This window comes from Podarcis pityusensis (assembly GCF_964106645.2).
Source record: "Podarcis pityusensis genome assembly, chromosome: 13".
NCBI lineage: Eukaryota > Metazoa > Chordata > Lepidosauria > Squamata > Lacertidae > Podarcis > Podarcis pityusensis.
The window spans coordinates 41,879,272-41,901,685 of NC_138038.1; the positions used below are offsets into that span (position 1 = coordinate 41,879,272).

Genomic DNA, 22,414 nt, shown 5'->3' on the forward strand with positions numbered 1-22,414 from the left:
ATTATCATAAAATTCTAATTTTAAAATTTCGACGTACCTCCCCAAACCATCCAGCAATGAAAGGGAGGAGTAGGCGGCCCAAAAGGGGTCAAAATAGCTAATAACAATAGTCAGTTAAACTCAATTAATTAAACCTATAGGAAAAAATCAATTCCAGCTGCAAAACAAATGCAATGGCGCAATACACAGATCAACCAGCAGGTGGCTCTATAACAGCCTAGCCACTGAACAGGGAAGGCTGCAATACCGGCTAAGCCACCAGGGGAGCTCGTGAGCAAGCAGGCTGCGATAGCACCCAGCAGCCACAAGGGGGCGCAGATCCAGCCAAAACGAGCACTCCCCAGCCCCGCACGCGCTGCCTCAAAATGGAGGGCCCCTGTGAGGCAGCAAAAACGCCCCCAAGGAGGTACGGGCCGCTCCGAGGCCCGGGAGGCCCTGGAGGGCCTCAAGCGGCCCAACAGCGGAGCCTACGCTTCGCTGAAACACACTCAGGGGCCAAGATAAGCAGGCGCCAATCGCGCAACGGCTAACTAGCCGATAAGCTTAATTATTTATTTATTTTTGCCTTCCAGCTACGGAGCGTCGGCCACTGCAATGGGAGAGCGCGACGGAGGCCGCGACCGCGCCAGGAGCCGGCTTGAAAAGGGGAGCCCTCTGAAGGTAAGCCAAATAAGGCCCTGATTTAAGGGGACGGGGGAGAAGGAAGGGCGCCCAGGAGCGCTCCGCAGCTTGAAGCCGCGGCGCGATCCCGCGGGCGGGTTGGGGTCTTTTTTTTATTATTATTATTATTATTATTTTTTTTTTTTAAACGAAGGGAATGGGGGGGTGGAGAGGGGAAGGAATACCGGCCACGCTGCGCGACCGTGAAGCCGCGCAGCGATCTCCCTGGCGGGTGCGGGGAACGCAGCAATGGGGGGGGGAAGGAAAGGAGAAGAAGCCCGGCCGCGCTCCGCGGCCTTGAAGCGGCACGCGAAGGCAACCGGAGCAAGAAAAGATACCTCCTGAGACAACCTAAATAAAATTAGAATCGCAGAAATAAATCCAAGGAAGATCTGGGGGGGAAAGTAGAAGAGAGAGGGGGAGGGGGGTAATATAGAAACCAATACAACCGTCTCAGACCGACAGCCACTTGATCCGATGCAAACGGCCAAGAAGGACGTCCCCTAGCCTGACCCTCAATTTATAGCCTCTGACCCCTCCTCCAAATTAGCAACACACAAAATTCCCCAGCAACCCAATTTAACCCCTTTTCGGCTTGGGTTCCCCAAATTCTGCCTAGTCATAATGGTGGCCTGCTCCCCAACCGCAACACGTGCTCTCTGCTAGTGAGAACACGCTTTGGCACCTCCGTTGAAGGGGGTGCAAAGAGAAGGGCTTCAAGTGATCACTGCAGAGTTCAGGTAGGTTGATATGGGAAGGGGAGGTCCTTGAGGTACTGAGATTCTGAACCACGTAAGTCGAAACCAGCATTTGAATTGGGGCTAGTAATCAATCGGCAGCCAGAGAAAAGAAAACATTTCCTTTCTAGAAACTCTAGGACAGGGAGGGGGCGGGGCTAAAAGGGCTATTGCTTTTTAGCTATAAGGGCACATTCACCCTTAGGAAGCTCTCCAGGACCAGCATGCCATTGGTGAGTGACCCAAAGTGGATGTGGTCACCTCACACTCTCACGCCTGTGAACACAGGACACATGCATAAATCTCTCTGACCACCTGAACACTGTGTCTGATCTTTAGATTGGTTTTGCTGCCGCCGAATTAGTGGGATTGTGGGTTTGGTTGGGAAGTGGAAATAAAAATGTGCTTGTGGTGCTGGATTAGGCCCCTGGACCCATCTCTGAACGAAGCCAACCCTCAAAATTGGAGCCAGCTAACAACTATGATGTAAAAAAGTGAGGGTCTCTGACGGCACACCAGCATGAAATTGTACACAGAGCTCCCCACTTCCTAAATACACTCTGGAAAAAGGAAGAAGGTATTTGTGTCTTCTGGGAAATATATGTTGAAAATCATTTTGTACACAAGTGTGAAAAGCACACAGAACACATTTTTAAACCACTGATTATTCATTTTATTTGATTTGTAGAACCGTGGGACAGATTCCAGAGTTCAGCAGGTACAAATTAAGATGAAGGCACAAATTTGGCAAAGTGATTCATAGGCACCAGGGAAATAGTAGCTTATCTAAAAGGCATTAAGCTTGGGTCCACTGCATCGTGCACAAACTAGGATATGCTTTTCTAACTGTAGCCTAGCAGGATGTGTATGTCCATATGAGAGTATATAATAGTAATCATTAATCTACTTCGTGTTTAGCTTATACATGTCTATATACTACTCAGTTAACTCCCCATTACAAGAGCTCTAGATTGTCTAAATATTAGCCCATAGTAATCAATTAAATGTTATAAAAGAAAGGAAGCCTTTGAAGATGCCTTTTGGCCTAACACTTTTCTTTTCACTTATTGGAAGGTGGCAAAGGAATATCTGTAGGTGGAGTAGAATCATTCGTAAATTTCATATCACGGCAGAACAAGACAGTTTCCTTGCCCAAACCCAGCTGATATTGCCATATGTACATCTTCTCATTGGGCTGCAGGGTCAAATTAATAGCTTCTTCGATCTCAGTGGCTTCATTCCAGTCTTCCTGCTCTGTGTTGACACTCTTCCCACCATACTCAGCAGTGAGAGAGAACTGATACTTGGCAACGGCCTCAGTGAGTGCGCCTGACTGATATGAGGCAGTCATGGAAATCTTCCAGTTGTGCTCCACACTGCTCATCTTCTGCTTGGTGTATCCCACTTTCTTAGTGATCTTCTTATTCCATACAATGGGAGTGTTGGAGTCATTGGAGATGGTCTTGATAGCTTCCCACTTACCATAAGCTGGACCATAGGTAATAGCCATTCCTCCAGGGAGCATGTTCACAACATCACTATGGAAGGAGTATGTAACAGCATCCACATTTTCGTGGAAGTCGGTGCATCTATAGTACTGGACCCCCCATTCATCATGGGGTTTTACAAAGTAATAGTAATCCTTGATGCCCCAGTAATAGAGACCACCCTTGCAAGCTGGGTGAAGTGTGTATTCAACTGCATCTGTATCTTCATGCATATTACTGACCCGACGGTAAACACCTCTTTTCTGGAAAATGATATAGAAGGATCCAAAGGCTGAGAGGTAATGGTCCCCTCCACGGCAGTTGGGATGGAGGCTGTATACTACAGCACCTAAGTCTTTATTCATGTTGCTGACACGGCGATAGTTGTCTCCTTTGATGATGTAGAATAGGTCATCCTCATGGGCTAAGTAGTGTTCTCCTCCTGTGCAGGAACTGTGCAGGCTAAACACTTCGAGGTCTTTGCCCTCATGGAAATTGGTGGACCTCATGTAGCAGCCCAGGTCTGAGCGGACAATGTAGTAATATTCATCTACCCCACAGAAATCAACCCCTGGGGCTTTGTTCTTAGGGACTATCTCTGGCATGGTGCTTGATTCTAGGAAAAGAAAGCAATGTATTCAGTAAGATTTCACAAATTGATCATTCATTTACTCTTTGTAATTACTTTATTATTATATTATTTTTAATAATGAAAGATTTAACAGAATTTGCTGACCTCTTGGAAAACAGTCTCATTGCCTTAACACAATATACCTGCCAGTGCCAAATATGATGCTAAAGGTAAATGATTACTAATTAATTGTGAGGTGCTTTGAAAGACAAACCAAAAATCTTCTGCTTGTCAAGACATATTTCTCTCTCCATTTGATAGGAGACCAACCCACCCCTTCCAAGGAATATAAATTGTATTTGACAGGCTAATAAGTTGTAAAAGCAGTTTGCCTTGTGATTTTAGAGAATGGCTGTTTGGGAAAGAACAGATCCAGATTTTGCAGAAAATCAATGCTAGTTTGAAGGCTCAGTGTGGCTAAAACACCTATATCCATCACTGCTGTGCTTGCTCACAAAGAGAAGCTCTTTGCACCTCTCCCTTGTTCAGAACATATTAAAGATTGGGCCTTCAATACTGAAGCCCCATTAAATGGAGAGGCTAAGCCAGTTGATTTTGAGGGGATATTTACCGAGACCTTTTGTGGGCACCATACGAGGGCACCCAGGCACTCATGAGTGCCATGCTGGTAACTGCTGTTCTAATTAATTTCCTATCTCAGCTGTGATGGGAAGAGACTGCCTAACAGCTCAGAATATCTTGGAAAGAGGAGCAAAATCTCATTGTGTGCATAAACTGACACCATCCTTTCACCCATACAGCACTGGAAGGGGCAGATAAACTTACTTGCCTACCCTCAACCTCAGTACAGGAACTGCAGCAATAGTATTATAGTACCAGACTGTTGAGGTTCAGAGCTAGGAGAGGATGGAAGTACACATCTATGGGGGCTGTGGGGGAAGAGAAGAGATTTCCCAATTCTTTATTGATTCAGGAATCTATTCCTCACCCTACACAAGAAGGGTTGGTAGTCTGATCAGCCACTAAACCCCACCATTTGGGTGTTTTTGATTCAGGAATATAAAAATAGGGGCATAACAGAAGTTTATAAGATTATGCATGACACTAAAGAAGTGGCTATTCCTCTCTCCCTCTTCTGCTGCCATAACTCTAGAGCTCAAGAGGTCCTATTAAAATAACCTGACAGCAGAGTCAGTGATAGGCAAAAGAACATACATTTCCACACAATGCAAAACTCCCTTATGAAATAAAATTTCACAAAGCATTGAGATAGCCATTGTCTCCTGGTGACTCATGAAGCCCTACTCATTGCTATTCAGAAACACTCCGTGGCGAACACTCCTGTCACACTTCCTCAGAGATGGCACCCGGGGGGGCGCCCCCCTTCCTCCGCCACTGGGGAAGGCTCCATGTCACTTCAATATCACACAGGGAATATCATTGGCACTCAGTAATTATAAAAAAGTAGTTAAACTACATGTCCACAAAGAAGCACCACCTGGAACACCCTGGGATTTTGCTTCAGCTGTGCAGAGAGAGATTCTGCTTGAATATGCATTAATGTCATTTTTAGATTCAAGGTTTTTTGCTAGAATACATGGTCTGTTTTAGTAGTCTGATTGTTGGATTATTAAAAGAAACTTCATTTAACTTGTACTGTTATTGCTGAAATAAAAACCTTAGAGTTTATGATTATATCCTTTATAATTATAAAGAGGTAGTTAGAGTGCAGGTCCACAAAAAAGTACTCTCTCCCTTATGCCCCAAATTCTAAAGTAGTTTCTCTCCGCTCCTGCCCAGTATCCCTCCAAGACTTACCGGTATTCGTGGTATTCTCACAGAAAGTTTTGTAGTAGGTGGCAACTGCTTCTCTTGGTGGAGAATGAGGGACATGTATGAACAGTTGCTGTTTATATAGGATAGAAGAGGCTATGGGTTAATGAGAAACTACACACCGCTCCACCTACATTGGAACTAAAAGACACATTTATTGATTCTTTTCAGATGATAAATGAAGATAACAGTCACAAGAAAACCTTCCCACTCCCCTTCTCAGAGTGCAGAGTCTTCCAGGAACAAAAATATAGCATTAGCAGAACTTAGAATATATACCATTTTCTAGTGTTGTGGTCAAACAAATGAATCGTTCCATGATATTCCATGTGATGCTGGTGGACAGAAAGCATGTTCAGTGGATTGTGCATATTCAATAAAATCAAACCATTTCGTAAGAAAAGAAGATTCCTCCCCCCTCGGTACGATATTCTTGTTGTACTGCAGTTAGTTTTTCCATAAGGGTTGAATCCCAGGTCTGTAAAATCCATGCATAAAAGAGATCTGAATTAAGTGCTCTGCTCCCAAACCTTTGGCTAATTAAACAATCTGTAGCCTTTTAAAATGGGGTGGGTATTGTTTTGTTTGTTGGTATGTCATGTTTGTTTTTTGTTTTTTATAAAGTGAACTGTCCTGTGATCTTAGGATGAAGGGTGATACAGAATTTTAATAAATAATAATAATACTTGACCACATTATTACACATGTATGCTGTTGCCATATTTGGAATACAGTGGTACCTCGGGTTAGAGACGCTTCAGGTTACAGACACTTCAGGTTACAGACTCCGCTAACCCAGAAATAGTACCTTGGGTTAAGAACTTTGCTTCAGGATGAGAACAGAAATTGCGCAGTAGTGGCGTGACGGCAGAGGGAAGCCCCATTAGCGGGAAGTGGTGCTTCAGGTTAAGAACAGTTTCAGGTTAAGAACAGACCTACAGAACGAATTAAGTTCTTAACCCGAGGTACCACTGAACTTAGTTCTAAACCCCTCATCTCACATAGAGGATATTGGGGGACATAATGAAGTAATCTTGCCATTAATTTTATTAAGTTTGAATGGATGCATGTACCAGTGCTGTAGAACTTTCAGCGAATTTTATTAGGTTCAAACTGATGTTGAACAAAAAGGAGGACTTTTTGCAAGGGACAACTGAAATGCTATTTGAATCTGATGATTTGGAAGAGACCTAGGAGGCCATGGAGAAATGGATATGAAATAATCTAATACGGGTATGGATGAACTACTGTGAGTGTTGCCCTGGGCAAGATAAAGCAACTAACAAATTGACTTATTTTGCATCTTCTGGTGCTTGTCCCTGAGAGATTTACTGGATGAACAATTTAATTGTTTTATGGTGGTCATCATGTAAACCTTATATTGCCACCTTATTGTTTGGGGGCTTCCAGGCAGCATCTAGCTGACCATTGTGGACACAACTATAAATTGATCTTTGGTCTGGATCCAGCAAGGCTCTTTTGATGTCAACACCCAGAAGGTCAAATTAGAAAATGCTTGCTTAAAGTTGGTTTGTCATAAAATCAGTAAGGAGTTGCTGTAAGAACAATACAAACATTTGGGGTTTGCGAAAGTATTGCTATTTAGATATTGACCAACATGATTTACCTAATCTAATCTCGAGAGGGATTTCCATGGCCAGACCAGTGTGTTTGCTTCAGTGTGCATGAGTAATTAAGAATGTAATTTTAAAATTCAAACTTATTAAAAAGAACCATAGAATCATAGAATCGTGGAGTTGGAACTTTATTTATCTTGTATTGTTATTGTTGAAATAAAAACCTTAGACTAAGGCATAGATCCTTGGGTCTCTCTGTCTCTCTCTCTCCACAATCCCTTCTCACAAATGATGAATGGTGGGCTGATCTGCCACTAAACGACACAGTTATTTGATAATTTTGTAACAAAGGCCTAACATGTTTGTGACTTTTGAATTCAGTAATTAAAAAATGGACATTTTGGAAGTTTACAAGATTATGAATGGCACTGAAGAAGTGGATCTCTCTGTCTCTCTCTCATTCTCTGTCCTGCTCTGTGCAGGAAACAAAGCTGAGTTGGGGGCTTCCCAGTAAACTCAATGGGGGAGCAAGATCTCTTGGAGTGTTAATGTTTTGTGTTCCCCCATCCTATGCTAAGGTTGTATATACAGTACAGCACAGTGTTCAGTACCCCTCAGTCCAAGGAAACTGAATTCTGGGTAAGCACATGAATCACAGGAGTCTCTCCCCACTTTGGGATTGGGATGTGCAGAACATAGTTTTGATCTAAGCTTTCATTGTCCAGGAAGATCCCCAACTCTGTTTTCTCCCCACAACACCTCTGTAAGTTAGGTTTGTCTGAGGAGCAAAGGAAAACCTGCTTCCTAAGGCTAATAAGTGGGAGTGTCTGTATGTTGATTTTCATTTACTTCATTATTATATAAGTACACATCCTGATGCGCTTTCTAATTTTGCATCACATGTTTTTTGCCCCCAGGAGGTAGTAATTGAAAAATGCCATAAATCTCAACCAGATGCAATAAAGCCAAATGTAAAAATTTAAAGCGTTCATCTACCCACAATGCAATAAGGAAATCTATCCTTCCCCAACTGAAAGTGTTCACAAAGACAGAACAGCGCCGGTCCACTCATGAGGCAAGGTGAGGTGACTGCCTCAGGCGGCAGGATGCACTGAGGCAGCAGCTGTCAACATTTCTTCCCTCCTTGTACCCTTGTCCCTGATGCAGGTCTTCCTCCACCCATTCTTCCCTGATGGAAATGGGGGAGCTATTTTGGGGGACACCTCACATGCCAAAATGTCTCAGGCCCTGAAACATGATGACCACCACAAACATCACAAACACATGTCATCACTGTTAAAAGACCTCCACTGACTTTGCATCAGCTACAGGCTTGGTTCAAAGTTCTTGCACTTGTGTACAAATCCCTGAAAACGTTACGCCCAGGATACCTCAGAGATAGCCTAAGGTATCCCTGAGATCACTAGGGGAGCATGATTAGTGCTTCTCTATGGACCACAAGCATGTCTTGTGTCAACAAGGAGCTGTGCCTTCAGTGGAACGTCCTGCCACAAGAAGCTAGGCAGACACTCTCTCTACTGAGTTCAAGAGGTCTGTTCAAAACTGTTCTTTTTCAGGAGGCCTTTGGATCCTGAATGCATCTCAGACGGTTAAAATGGTCAATGCCAGTGGTTATTCTTTTCAGAGGGAGAGAGTTTTTAAATTCTTTAGACTTTAAATTTTGGAAGTTTAAGTGATGTTTTAAGTTGTGTATATTGTACATTTAATTGTTACAGGCAACTTGAGACCTATGATGTGGAAAGTGGAATATAATTTTTTAAAATAAAAAAAATAAAAGCAATAGATAGAAATCGCATCGATTCAAAGATTCAGAAGCCAGGAGAAAAATGTATGTGCCTGGCATTCAAAAGCTAATAACATCAGTGGCGGGCAAGCCTAATGAGGAAGAGCATGACACAACCAGGGGCTACTACTAGAAAGGGCTCTTCTCTTGTTGCCATTCTTGGCACCTCCTTTGGAGGGGGCGCACAGAGAAGGGCTTCAAGGTGTGGGAGACCCCAAGGGCCCCCAAAATATGCTTTATATTTAACCAATAACCTCCTCTCCCACACCACCTTTAAAAGGGTATCGGATGTCAACCAGCCAAAGGCCTGGTTTAAGAGGAACACTATTGTCTGACTCCTAAGGCTGTATAATGAAGGCACCAGCTGAACATCCCTGGGGAAAGCATTCCACAAATGGGGAGCCACTACAGAAAAGGCCCATTCCCATCTGCCACCCTCCAGAGCATTCGTGGACATGTTGAGCCCCCCCCCTTTTTTTTAAGAGATGGAACGAATTGTTGAGCTTCAATTTGTTGGCTCTCATTTAGTTCATTAGTTAGGAAAGGCAAGGCTCAGCACATCCATTGCCTCACCTGCAGATATAGAACTGTGATAAATGATGATGTATTTCACATCTTCTGTTGCTTGACCCTGGCTTAAATTGGTCATCCAGTTAACCTTGTAGCCTTATCATATCAGTTATTGCCACTATGTTGTTTTGGGGGCTTCCAGGCAGCATCTAGCTGACCATTGTGGACACAACTATAAATAGGCCTTTGTCTGGATCCAGCAGGGCTCTTTTTATGTCAACACCCAGAAGGTCAAATTCGAAAATGCTTGCTTAAAGTTGGTTTGTCATAAAATCATTAAGGAGTTGCTGTAGGAACAATACAAACATTTGGGGTTTGCGAAAGTATTGCTATTTAGTATTGCTATTTATTGACCATCATGACTTATCTAATCTAATCTCAAGAGATTGTTGAATTGTGTGGTCTGAAAAGCTTCCACATGTGGTAACTAGTCCTTGAATGCATCAGAATGCTTTTTTTGAAATGTGCACAAACACTAGAACTGGAACATTTTTGTCTTAGATACTAAAAAGAAGCAATGAAGCAACACCACATATAAGACTGACACATAGAACTCATAGTTTGTATTAGTCCATGCCTAGGCCCTTGCTTCATAAGAAAACAATAATTAAATGAATTCATTTGAAACAACATTTATAAGTAAGTCAATTTTCCAGAGCAGTATGGAGTTGCTGTAAGAACAATACAAACATTTGGGGTATTGCTATTTAGATATTTGAGAACATGACTTATCTAATCTAATCTTGAGACATTATTGAATTGTGTGGTTTGAAAAGTTTCTAGATGTGGCAACCAGTCATTGACTGCATCAGGATGCTATATTTTGAAATGTGCATAAACACCAGAACTAGAACAACATTTTGTCTTAGATCTCTGCCCCTTCTTTCCTTGTCCTAAAAAACCCACCCCAACCCAGACTGAAAATCTGAATAAATTAATTTCAAATACTATCCAGCAGGCTCTTATATTATGATCTAGTCTGTGCTAAGCTGTTTAGAATAAAGGCAGGGTGAAAATTTAACAATAAATACAAATAAAACTGCTTTCTATTATGCACTAAGAATATCATGAAAAGTGCTGTTAAGATTTTTTTTTTTTTTTGTCTTTCTGGGAAAGTACTGCAGGCACCCACATAGCTATGATTGCAGCTGTGTACAAAAAAAAGGCAGATTCCAGCTACTAGTTTAACGGTTAACCCTTGGAGTGCTGATGGAAAGTAATCATTCTTTACAATCTGTATCCTTCTTCTTGGGTTGAATGATGCAGCAAAGCCAAGGAAAGGCCATATTAGCGCCACCTACTTGCAACAGTAAGATCACGACTCGTTCACAGTCTTTCACTCAAATTGTATTATTGCGTTAGTGTTACAAAAGCGCCCAGTCTCTCGAGAGATGATTGGCTTGCCTTCTCAGCCAATGCCAAGGCGGTCTGCCAGTATTTCCTGGCCCGCCTACCTTCTTCCTCTGCCTTGCGGTTCTTTGGCGCTGGGTAAGCATTTGTCGTTTGTGCTATCGAATCCATTCTTAATCGCAGGTTAGTTCTTGCCATCCGTTCTTGTAATGCCTTTGGAAAGAGTCACGGTGCGGGTGGGGGTTGGGCTGCTAGATTTTTGTTTTCAGATCGTCTGCACCCCACTCTAGCATTAGTGCTCGTGAGTATGCTCTTCCCTGATTTCAGTGGGGCTTGCTTCCAAAGCAGCATGGTACTGTCCGATTACTGCACCATTGAAAGCGCTGTCGGTGCCTAGTGTTTCCCCGTGAAAAAGATCCTAGTGGAAATCAAGGCTCGCTCTTCTGTTCCCTTCCGCAGAGAGCACGTGTTCGTTTTCTTAATTGCGTCGGTGTGATGTGATAGGAAATGAATTGCGGGCTACATGTTGAAGACGAAGCTTTTAGGGTTTGGTCCGGGGGTGGAAACTGGGCACGCTCGCTCCGAAGTAGTTTTCTTCTGGCCCATTGAGTTGGTAATGAGGAGGGGAAAAAACTTCACGGTGGGTCTTTTCAGGGGGGCAAGATATCTAGCAAAGTTTACTACACTAGGAAGCTTAATGCCATGTTTGGGTCCTATTGATGGGTGGTGTGAAAATGGTTTTAATACAAAAGTAGGATAAAAATAAGTGTGGGTTTGCTTAGGCCTGTTGTGTAGATGCTGCATTATAAACAATTCCCCATAAATAGCAAAAAGAAGCCCAAAGGTTCTTAAGGCCTGGTAGGAGAAAAGGCAATTAAATCTCTGGCCTTAGAAGGCAGTATTTCTTAAGCCTTTCTGTAGTCTTGTGTTCTTCCTCCACTTTACATTACTGACTTAATTGGAGCCAAACCTCTCCAAATGAGAGTTGAGGCTTGCTTGTGTGCTCCCTTAATGCTCTCCCCGTCTCTCTTGCTTTCTACAGCCTGCGGAAAAATGGACGGCTCCTACCTGAAGCATCTGCATCATCAAAGCAGTGCTTCTGGAATGCACTCATCTGGAGTTAATCTTAAGGTTATCCTTGCATTTGGGTAAGCCTTTTGTGAAGGGGAGTTCTTGTGCCTCTGGTTTTGCACTGTGAAAGTATGTGTTTAATGCATTTATATATCACTGCATTTTCCAAGGAGCTCAAGGTGACATATGCTGTCCCCCCTGCCCCACTTTATCCTCACAGCAACCTTATGAGGTTAGGCTGAGAGAGAGTGAGTGACCTTCATGGCAGAGTGGAGATTTGAACGCTTGTAACTCCTTGGTTTGGTAGGACATATGTAGTCCTAGGGATCTTTTATGCAAGTGTATTCTGTAAATATTACTAAATTTGCATATCACCCTTCATTCGTAGATCTCAGGGTGGTTCGCAACATAAAAATACAAGCTAAAAACACAAAATGCATACATAATAAGGTCAAAGAAAAATCAGCAACTATCTTCAGAGGCAGTCCTGCATATAAATAAGAATGGCAAATTGAACTTGCTTGTAGTACACATTTGTTTCCAGCATTTGCTGTGTACAAATGCCTGCGCATAAAATAATGTGGTGAAAGGCTGAGAGGCACATAAAGATGATGTGGATTACTTTCATTTAAAAGTACAGAATGGTAAAATGGAGAGGTTGGTTCAAGGGTGGCTTTTTTTGTATTTTGAATAGAAGTTCTATGATAAAAAAATTGAATGTGTTAGTTTCATACATAAAAGGGGGAAAAAAGGAATAAACCCATTAGTTATGATGCTAAAAACCTCTAGCCTCATTATACTTGGCCTGATTGTTAATAGCACATGTTTCTGCTGGAGAAGGGTAGTTATTAATTTGCCCATGCTCTGCCTAACAGCTTCCAGTTTTCTGCTTCTCAGTATAGTCATTGAATTGTGTGCACATATTGCTAAGAAGAGGACGATATGATGATACATTGCCTATATCTGCAACTTTTAGGCTGACAAAAGTTATGTTCAGTTCATAATGGTTTTCTTTCATAGAGCATGGGTTTCGAGAAGCAGCAAATATTTCTTGAGAAGAATTCTTTGAAGGGAACCATTGCAGTCAGAGATGGGCTGAACAAATTCAGGAAATTCCTAGGATTTCTGGAAGTCATGGAGTTTGGTCCATTTGGTGATAATGAGAAAAAGGTATGATCTTGGTTTCTCTTGAAGTAAGAATTTGAGGTATCTTGGCTGCTAAGTAGGAAATGGCAAGAGACTTGGGGAGCCTGTTATGATGAACTGCATGTTCTGTCCGTGTTTCACCTGATTAACCCTGATTATGCACTTGCTCTGAGCGGATCTCTCCTTGGCACAAGTGATATTTCTATTAAAATGCTGATGAGTGTATGTCTGCTTAAGGATATTGTTGCCAGACACATGCAAACAGTAATAACAACTAGTGGTTGTATTTCAGAGAGCATGTGTTTGGAGGAAAATGAACACCAAATACGTCTCCTGAAGAGTTGCATAGAGTGAACAGCTGTAATACAAAATGGACTGAACAAACACTGAAAATACTAGGATTTCTGGAAGTCGGAATTGATATTGAGAAAAAGGTATGACCTTGGTTTCTCTTGAAGTAAGAAATTGAGGTATCTTGGTTGCTAAGTAGGAGATGGCAAGAGACTTGGGGAGCCTGTTATGATGAACTGCATGTTCTGTCCGTGTTTCACCTGATTAACCCTGATTATGCACATGCTCTGAGCAGATCTCTCCTTGGCACAAGCGATATTTCCATAAAAATGTTGATGAGTGTATGTTTTCTTTTTGTTAAGGCTTGATGTTGTTTAGATAACAGAAACAGCATAGTAACCTATTGCAACAATACTTGAATGACTTGTTTATCTTATAAAATATATGCCATTCTTGTTTTTATAGGGTCAACTAAATATATTTATCTAGGCATATTTGTGATGAACTCAAGAGTTACTTCCCCCAAAGTGTTAGGCATACTTCTCTAAAAATGGTTAAGATGGTCATTTATTTGGACCAATTAGATTAAATCTGATTGCAAGCTTTTAGTTGCTGATTTCTTCCTCAAACTGGAAGTTGTACCAGGTCATGGCCCTTAGCTCTTCTCACTTCCCCAAAACTTCCTAAATTTCTGCTGAACAGAAGCAAGAAGACCAAGGGGTGTAAGGAAAAAAGCATTTACGTTTTGGCTGGTGTTTGGTTCGTAGTGACTTATTTTCCTGCAGGGAGGAGGGGATCCTCATATGGGTTGTCCCTCCCACTCCACCAGACAGGAATGTGCAAAACTGAGTTCTTCCTATCTTGTGATGGGAGGGCGAACCCTCCAGTTTCCTGTGTAGGTCAGGTGACAGTGGTCTTCTCTCACCCTCTTATGAAGAGAGGTTGGGGGGTTTGCTTGATTTTGCACTGCTATAGACTGGGGGGGGGGGGGACGACACCAGTCAATAGAAATTAGACAGTGGAATAAAATTTAAATTGCTTTGTATGGAGACATGACCCATTCCGTGGTAAACAAATTTTCTACAGTAGAGAGGGGAGCAAGAACCAGTCAGATCTAAAGAAGGATGCTTGCTAACTAAATAGCTGCCACTCTTTTCTTTTATAGGGCAGATGATTCTAAAGAGATGAAACAGCAACGGTGCACATTCCCCATCGTGAGCCTCTACAAAATGTAAGGACTGAAGCTTTTTCTCTTGCCACTTAGCAGAAGACATTTGCATCCAAACCACTGATTACTGTCTTGTAAGAAGTTGCTGTTTATATAGTAGAATTTATCTTTCATAGTATGAAATCTAATGGGCAGGATCCAAACAAACTAGATAGTGTCAGTGCCTCTAAAGCACCTTTGGCCCTCCAGATGTTTTCAGACTCCAGCCTGCATGACCAGCTCCTAGGGACTATGGGAGTTACAGTCCAACATCCTCAGGAGGGCAACAGACTCTTTAAAAGGAGTGGATCATCAAAATAATAGTGGAAATTTGAAGTATAAATAGGGGTGGGTGGAGCAGGGGTTGGTAAGTGTGCTCAAAAGTGTAAATGCATGATGACTGTTCCTCTTGCTGTCGCAAGCCGTAGACGGTGAGATTTTGTGTCATCAAATATTAAAGCTGGCCTTTCTTCACTCAATGTGCCTTTGGATGGGTTGGCTGTCTGTTGGCACTATTGAATTTTGCGGGGCCAGACATTCTGAAAAATGCAAACGTGAAGCTTTAAATCATGAGCCAGCAAGCCAAAAGGAGTGTTTTTTTAATGGAATAACTGAATTTATATTTCTAAATGTTTAAATCATTTTCCACAGGTTTGTTGGACACAGGCATGAAAGTGAGAACAGTATTTCTCTGTTTCACCATGGAAAAAAGTGGTACAGAAGATGGATGAATTTGCTGTAACATGTGAAAACAAGATAGTGGCTCCTTACTCTCTTGAGTGTTATATGTGTGACCACCAACAATAAAAAAATTGTCTTAATAATTAAGTTGTAGCTCATTATCGTCCACATTTACTAAGTGGAGTATATGTTGAACACCTTTTGAAATTGTGTACAATTCATAATTAAGAAATGGTCGAGTTTCAGATTTTCACAAATTCTTTGCTAGAGTATAATTACATCAATATGGTTATGGAAAACAGTGCCACATATCTGAAGATGGGTGAACAAGTGTACATGGAAAATAGCTCCCTCTAGCACATGTTGTATCTTACTCTGAGAAAAAGCTGTTTTTCAAAACCAACATTTGGAGATAAAAACGCTATCTTGATGCCATAAACCTGCTTTGTACACCCTCACCCAAAATACATAGTTGTGAACAGGGTGCTTTCTTTTTTACAAATTCACAAGTCATTGCAACTTTGAAAATAAAAGGACTGTTCCAGTGTTAGTTGTACTCAACCAGATCCATTGAAATTATTAGACCTTAATCAGTTACGTTCCTTAAGCTCAGTGGGTTTTCTCTTGAATATAACTTAGTGTAGCCAATGACAAAGTTTTCATCTAAGTTGACACTTTAATTTTAGAGCCTTGTCAAAGCATATGACATCTTTTATAGTTGTGACATCTTTTCAATATTCAAATTAACCAAGTCTATTAGAGATACAACATATCAAGTGGCTAGTTAAAATAGTCTACCCTTTAGTTGAGACACAAACCTTAAAAGCCATGAGAGGGGAGAGGACGGCTATACAGGTTTGTAGCAGGATAGGATAGGATTCGTCTAAATGGAGTCAGGTTAAATTTTAAGTGTGCTGCTGGAATAATGTTCCTGAGAGAACCAAGGAAACAAGTTGGAATTGCAGCACACAGCGTATTTACCTAGTGTTATTGGGTTGGTGAAAATACGAACATCGCTTGTGCTCGGTGAGCTGAAATGCAGTGTAATTTTTCAGTTTTATTTGGATGGGAGCAATGTCACCTGCATATCTAAAATAAGCCTTTTAAAAACTGAAAGGGTCCATGATTTGTTAAAAGTCCAAACCACAAATATTCCACCGTGAAGAGTTGTAAATTTTTATAAGTTTTCAGCCATTTGGTACTGCAATTAGGAGGCTTCACGCATACTGAAACAGACACAAGAATCCAGTCTTCTGAATATTACCAGCCTTGGGCTAAAGCTATAGCAAAAGGGTACATAGCTTTGCCTGGAATAAAAGCATCAAAATTAGGCTGTGTATATACACGATACCTTTACAGCCCATAACACTTTTTTTGTGACTTGCAAATGGTGATTTTCGGTACAGTACTAGAACTGGGAGGTGCAAAGAGATGTTGTGAATACAGAGTTCACTTTGAAAAGGGCTGATGTGGGGACAGGAAACTTCAAACTTATTTGTTGGATGTAGCTTCTATTGTGTTACATAAAAATACATACTAGGCTCGGGAACAATTCTGATGGACTTTGAAAACTTGCACTGGTGATTTGTTTTTGTCTGACTAATAAAGTTATTTTACTGTCCATTCCAGACAATGGTTTTTGCGCTTGAAGTTGCCTTAAATGGATTAAGTACTGCATGGGTGCGAGAGACGCAATGACTTAAAACACTCTTCACTGCCTAGTTATTCTTAGTACTGTATATAAAGCAGAAATGGAGCAACCACACTAAGCTGGGATTCATAGGGGTGGGGAGCGTGCGTGAGGGCTGTGTGTGTGTGTGTGTGTGTGCGCGCGCGCGCGCGCGCGCAATCCAACCATTTTTTGGTTGTTTGCAGAACTCCGGCTTGCAACTTTTATGATTCACTGACTGGCACGTGAGGGGCATTTTAATTTTTGTGACGGGGACGTGGAGAAGTCCAGCTTAAAAACACAAACACGACAGTTCTGTGCTTAACTCGCTTTTCTTTCCGCCAGCGATAAGGCCCTGGCGATTCGCATTCCTATCCACTCCCCCCCCCTCTCCCGCCCCTCGCCTTCTTTAGCGCCTCAGGGAAAGCGTTGGCAAAAAGAGCTGGAATTAAAAGTAGGTTTGAAGAGCAGCGCGAGCTCCGGCCGTTGGAGACGCGGGGGGCGGGGGACCAATAAAGAGGCGGCGCGTGAGCATCTTCTTATCCAACCTCGGCGTTCTACATATTTTCCCGCCTTTTCTTCGCTGCCTATTCCCCCTCCCCCATCGCCCATCTTTCTGACTCCCATTTGTAAATAATTGCCTCACAAGCCTGCGCACTCATGTCAGTAAAATACCTCGTTCGAAAGAGTTCAATATATTACGTCACAAAAGCATCAACTTCCGGGCTTACTTTCTTTTAAAACAACAGGGTTTTGTTTGTTTTTACACCCCGCCCCCCCCGCCAAAAATAGCTACTCGCTGAACTTTTATTGTTTACTCAAGAGTGCCACTTTTTGTTCACACCGTGACAGCTGTGTGGGAGGCTGAAGTACATCTGGTTAATCTTATCTAGTCGATGGGCTTCCCAAAGGCATTTTCTGGTCGGCTGCTGTGAGAAAAAGGATGCTGGACTAGACGGGGCTGCTTGGTCTGATCCAGCAGGATTTTATGCTCCTTGAAGGGAAATTTAAAGTCTGTTAAATTTCTGTGACTTGCCTCCCACTATAAGAAAAAAGAACAATGGGTAGTGTTTTAGTATTGAACTGATGTGTTGCGAATAAAAAGTGGGCTTAATGTGTGTGTGTTTTTAAAGTATATAAATATTATTAAAAAATCCTCTGTGGATGGGCATGGGGTGTGGAGGGTGAAGAGCATCCTTTCCTTCAAAGAATTCTGGGCACTGTTATTTGTTGGAAAGTGCAACTGTAGGGAAAAGCACAGTGCCTAGAATTCTTCAAGGAGAAGAACAACAGAATTGCAGAGTTGGAAGGGACAGTGTGTTTTGAATATGCTTTAAAAGGTGAACTGGATGATTGGTCTCTTGGCTGTTTTGCACTCCTTGGGCTGTATCTACTCAGAGTAGGCCCACTGAAATTAATGGAACTTAGTATGGGTTGTATCCAGTGCTTTCCCCCCTAGAAAATTGGTGCCTGTACTCGCCATGAAGTTGTTACATTAAGTGTCACACTTTTTAACCAAAGAGGCTAAAAGGAAGTGCCGGTACTGCGTACCTTTGAGTAACCCAATGAAACGAAAGCACTGGTTGTATTCAACATTGTTGTTCTATTTGTGCAACAAAACTTCCATCTCCTCAGCAGCCCCCTGTGCACCCTTAAAGCCCGTCTCGGAGGATCTATGGAGATTTTGGGGGTGCATGAGAGGAAGGGGAAGTCCTATTGCATGAGTGGAACTCGACAGATACAACCCTTGATCCATTAGTTTCACTGAGATTATTCCAAGTCTGAATAACAGATACAACTCCTTTTGTGATTCCACCCCCCCCCCCCAAATTGACAATATATTCCCCCTTTAGAACTCACTGACAGTAAAGAAAGTACTACGGATTGTTTTTTGTACAGTATGTCAAAGTTGCAACATACTTTACAGTCTTACTGCTTTCATTGTTGTAACAATCCTGTGAAACAGGACAAAATAAATGCCATGTTACAGATAGGGATCTTACTGAGGCAGAGAAAATGACTTGCCTAGCATCCTCCCTAAAGTCCATGACAGAACTAGTACTATAAAAATGATCTCCTACAACCAAGTCTGGAAGACATGCTTCAGTACCCAGCACATAATTTATGGAATTTGCTGTCACATGATTTTTATTTATTGATTTAGATGTGGCAATGGTCACTTGTTTAGATGAGCTTAGACACTGGACAAATTTATTGACAAAGGCCATGATAGCTGTGGGCAATATGCCACTGAATTCAGGTGGCTGGGGGTGAGCTACTGCATGGATTCAAAATGCAATAGTAAAGCCTGAGTCAATAAAAAATGTCTTAATGTGGTGCTGAAAAAGGCACCAGACATCTTTTGAGGAGGCTATTCTGTAGCTGAGGTGTCACCACTGAATAGATCCTGTCCTTGGAATCCATCCAACTGACTTCAATTAGGGGATCCAGGAGCAGGGCCTGAGAAGACTATCTTAAGGTTCAGGTAGACATATATTGTAATATGAGGAGGCAATCTTTTAGGTAATCTGAATTGCAGATCTGCTAAATGAACATATAATGATCTTAAGTCCAGTTCTCCGCCAGGCAGCCATAGCCTATAAGCAATTTGAAAATCCTAGCATTAATACTTATTTCATTTTATAGGTGTGGTATGGTGAGCGCTACCTTTCCATCGCATAAAAAGTACTTGTAAAACTTTTGCACTGGCTCCATCAAACATGTCAGTCTGTGAGGATATGCTTCTTTGCAATTACCGCAAATGCCGAGTCAAACTTTCAGGCTACGCATGGGTCACAGCCTGCTCACATATTTTCTGTGACCAACATGGCAGTGGGGAATTTAGCCGCTCGCCTGCAGTCTGCCCTGCTTGCACCAGTGCTCTTTCTGGTAAACTGGATATTGTTCGAACAGAACTCAGTCCTTCTGAGGAATACAAAGCCATGGTCCTATCTGGACTGCGACCAGAGATTATTCTGGACATCAGTTCCAGGGCTCTGGCTTTCTGGACATACCAGGTAAACACCAATGGAATTTTAAGGTTTTGAAAATTTAGCTGTACTCTATCTTTTCACTATCAAGAGGAGATGCAGATTGGGGTGGATTTGTAACAGAAAAACCAGACATAAAATAGTTAAGAAACTACCTTTGGCTAATTAAACAATTTATGGCCTTTTAAACTCTGTGTGTTGGGGGTTATTTCTTTTCTTTTCTTTTCTTTTCTTTTCTTTTCTTTTCTTTTCTTTTCTTTTCTTTTCTTTTCTTTTCTTTTGTTGTTTTGCTTTGTTTTGTTACTATGTTATGCATGTTTGTGTTGTGTAAACCACCCTGTGATCCTTAGATGAAGGGAGGTATAGACATTAAATTTACTACTGCTACAGTCAAACCTTGGTCCCTGAACGCCTCCGTTTTGGAATGTTTTGGCTCCCGAACGCCTAAAACTCAGAAGTAACTGCTCCGGTTTTTGGAAGCCGAACGTGTTACGTGACTTCCATTTTGAGTTTTCTTATTTTATTGAGGCTTCCGCTTCAGTTTTCAGTTGTCTAACATTTCAGAAGTTGAACTGTCTTCCAAAATGGATTACGTTTGACAACTGAGATTTGACTGTACTACTACTCCAGCCTCCAATCTGCTCAACTTCTGCTAGAGATTTCAGCTGAAAGAGAAAGGAAGAAAAATAATGAGGAAGAATAAAAGAATCAAGGGAGGGGGGAATACATCGAGCACATATTGCTCAGCCCTGACATCACAGTGGCTCTTATGCTCCTGCTTACTCTATCTTCTATCCTTGCAGGTTCATCAGGAGCGCTTATACCAAGAATATACCTACAGCAAGGCAGAGGGTCACCTGAAGCAGATGGAGAAAGTCTACACCCAGCAACTCCAGAGCAAAGATGTGGAGCTGACTTCCATGAAGAGTGAGGTCTCCTCCCTAAAGAAAGTACTGGAAGAATACAAAAAGAAATTCACTGAGCTCTCAGAGAAACTCATGGAGCGCAATCGGCAGTACCAGAAACTGCAGGGCCTCTATGACAGCCTACGCTTGCGCAACATTGCTGTGGCCAACCAGGAGGCAGGCCAAGAGCCTCCTATGATGCCCCAGCCTGTATTTGGTTTCTCTTTGGGTAAGGACAGGGGCCTTTCAGTTGGGTAGTTAAACTTGTACTAGCATACTCAGTGCAATTAACTTTCTTCCCACAAAGAGCAATATGAGAGAAACATAGGCATGATGGGGAAATCCTATGTATATTAGAAAAGTATAGTTTTGCCCCCAGACACATGGAGCCGCTTAGAGTGGCTGGGGCAACCCAGTCAGATGGGCAGCATATAAATAATAAATTATGATGACAATGGTGATGATGTTACCAACTCATTTCTTCTGTCTCTCCTAGCAAAGCAAATGGAACTTTGCCCAATTTTTGTGGTTAATTCTCTTGAGTGCCACACCTCACTGAATATGCCCTAATCATTTCCTTATCTACACTATACATTTAAAGCAGGATCTTGCCACTTTAAACTGCCATAGCCTCCTGCCTCAATTTCTGGGAATGGTAGTTTGTAAGGAGTCAAAAGGAGATTCCTAAATTTCCCTCACAGAGCTACAATTCCCAGAGAGGCTTAACAATCAATCCATCAGTCTACTCTACTCTACTCTAGTAAAACTGTAGGCATATATTGAGTATTCTTTGTGTTAACATACTACTGTGGCTAATATTGGCTTACTTATAGATTAAATCCCCCTAATACAATATCTCTTGTTCACATGTTCTAGGTAATGCTGCCAGGTTCTCTGAGAATGCAACACCTATCCAGGGCTGGCGTGGTGATGGGGACTTCCATTTCAAACCCTTCTTTGCTGCCTCTCCACCACTGGGCCAGTCTGGCAACAGCTTCTTTACCTCTCCTGGCAATGGTTTGGAACAGCAAGCAGGAGGCAACAAGGCATATAAAATTAAGAGAATATAAATTGTAACTTACGTTGACAAGTTTAGGCCTTTTTGAATATCCAGGTTAGGCATGAAATGCTTGTTGGACTGAAATGCTCGTTGCAGACTTGAGGCTTTTAAAAGAACCCACAGGCCAGATCTCAGTGAAGTCTAATGTGCGTTAAATTTCCTGAAATCTCAGAAGTAGCAAATTTTAAAGGAAGAGAGCCTGCAGTGAGGACTAAAGGAGTAAATGCTCCAGTTAAAACCAATTCCTTTCTAAGCCTCTTTCTTTCTCTCAGCAGAGTGTTCCAGTTGTTGCTAATGGTTACTATAGCCACCCGCACCTCTAGATATTGTTGCATATATGCTGTCATTGTTCCATTACTCAGCAAGATTAATTCCTGCCCTGCAACATACAATTATGACTCTGGCTCTCACACAAATTATGATTCCTTAAAGTGAAATGTGAAAGCTTGCTTCACCATGTCATTTTTTTCTGGCACCAAGGCTGCAATCTTACATATACTTACCTGGTAATAAGGTCTATTGAACTCTGTGGTGTCTGGGTACAGATGTACAGGATTACGGCCTAATTGTTTAATTACTATCTTGTTGCAACTAATGTGTTATGTGATCTTTCCTCCCGATTCTTGCTTTGAACTGCCACATTTGTGTTGTAATGTAATGGTACTTTTTTCTCCAATTACGTGCATAAACATGTTTGCAAGCCTGTGTTTAATTTGTTCACTGCTTATTGAAACAGGTGGGGTTGAGGTTTTTTGTGGGGTGGGGAGGAAAAATCTAATATGCC

At 42.0% G+C, this 22,414-nt stretch overlaps 2 protein-coding genes across 7 annotated transcripts; one reads left to right on the plus strand and one right to left on the minus strand.

Annotated features, from left to right (window-relative positions):
* Positions 1 to 2,046: 2,046 nt before the first annotated feature.
* Positions 2,047 to 8,437, minus strand: LOC308461352 (uncharacterized protein). 2 transcript variants are annotated; one of them, XM_080978206.1, is made up of 3 exons: positions 7,887 to 8,437; positions 5,295 to 5,382; positions 2,047 to 3,500 (listed from the first exon to the last, which is right to left on the minus strand). In XM_080978206.1, exons 1-3 carry the CDS (start codon positions 7,956 to 7,958, stop codon positions 2,458 to 2,460), a joined length of 1,203 nt encoding a protein of 400 aa, XP_080834332.1. In that variant the 5' UTR covers positions 7,959 to 8,437; the 3' UTR covers positions 2,047 to 2,457. The 2 variants fall into 2 exon arrangements, with proteins under 2 accessions (XP_080834332.1, XP_080834333.1); XM_080978207.1 differs by lacking the exon at positions 7,887 to 8,437 and adding an exon at positions 5,589 to 5,606.
* An 8,773-nt stretch (positions 8,438 to 17,210) lies between these two features.
* CCNB1IP1 (cyclin B1 interacting protein 1) lies at positions 17,211 to 22,335 on the plus strand. 5 transcript variants are annotated; one of them, XM_080978235.1, is made up of 4 exons: positions 17,211 to 17,337; positions 19,322 to 19,692; positions 20,469 to 20,799; positions 21,447 to 22,335. In XM_080978235.1, the coding sequence occupies exons 2-4, from the start codon at positions 19,396 to 19,398 to the stop codon at positions 21,638 to 21,640; spliced, it is 822 nt and encodes a 273-aa protein (XP_080834361.1). In that variant the 5' UTR covers positions 17,211 to 17,337; positions 19,322 to 19,395; the 3' UTR covers positions 21,641 to 22,335. The 5 variants fall into 5 exon arrangements, with proteins under 5 accessions (XP_080834361.1, XP_080834358.1, XP_080834359.1 ...); XM_080978232.1 differs by having other exon boundaries at positions 17,229 to 18,015; XM_080978233.1 differs by having other exon boundaries at positions 17,229 to 17,739.
* Positions 22,336 to 22,414: the final 79 nt, after the last annotated feature.

Bases quoted from the DNA above. Each gene is read 5' to 3' on its own strand.
- LOC308461352 (XM_080978206.1), bottom strand. From the start codon at position 7,958: ATGAGTGGACCGGCGCTGTTCTGTCTTTGTGAACACTTTCAGTTGGGG. The intron at 5,383-7,886 runs GTGGGTAGATGA...CTATATAAACAG, and splicing joins ATAGATTTCCTTATTGCATT to CAACTGTTCATACATGTCCC. The intron at 3,501-5,294 runs GTAAGTCTTGGA...TTCTTTTCCTAG, and splicing joins TGAGAATACCACGAATACCG to AATCAAGCACCATGCCAGAG.
- CCNB1IP1 (XM_080978235.1), top strand. From the start codon at position 19,396: ATGTCAGTCTGTGAGGATATGCTTCTTTGCAATTACCGCAAATGCCGA. The intron at 19,693-20,468 runs GTAAACACCAAT...CTATCCTTGCAG, and splicing joins TGGCTTTCTGGACATACCAG to GTTCATCAGGAGCGCTTATA. The intron at 20,800-21,446 runs GTAAGGACAGGG...CACATGTTCTAG, and splicing joins TGTATTTGGTTTCTCTTTGG to GTAATGCTGCCAGGTTCTCT.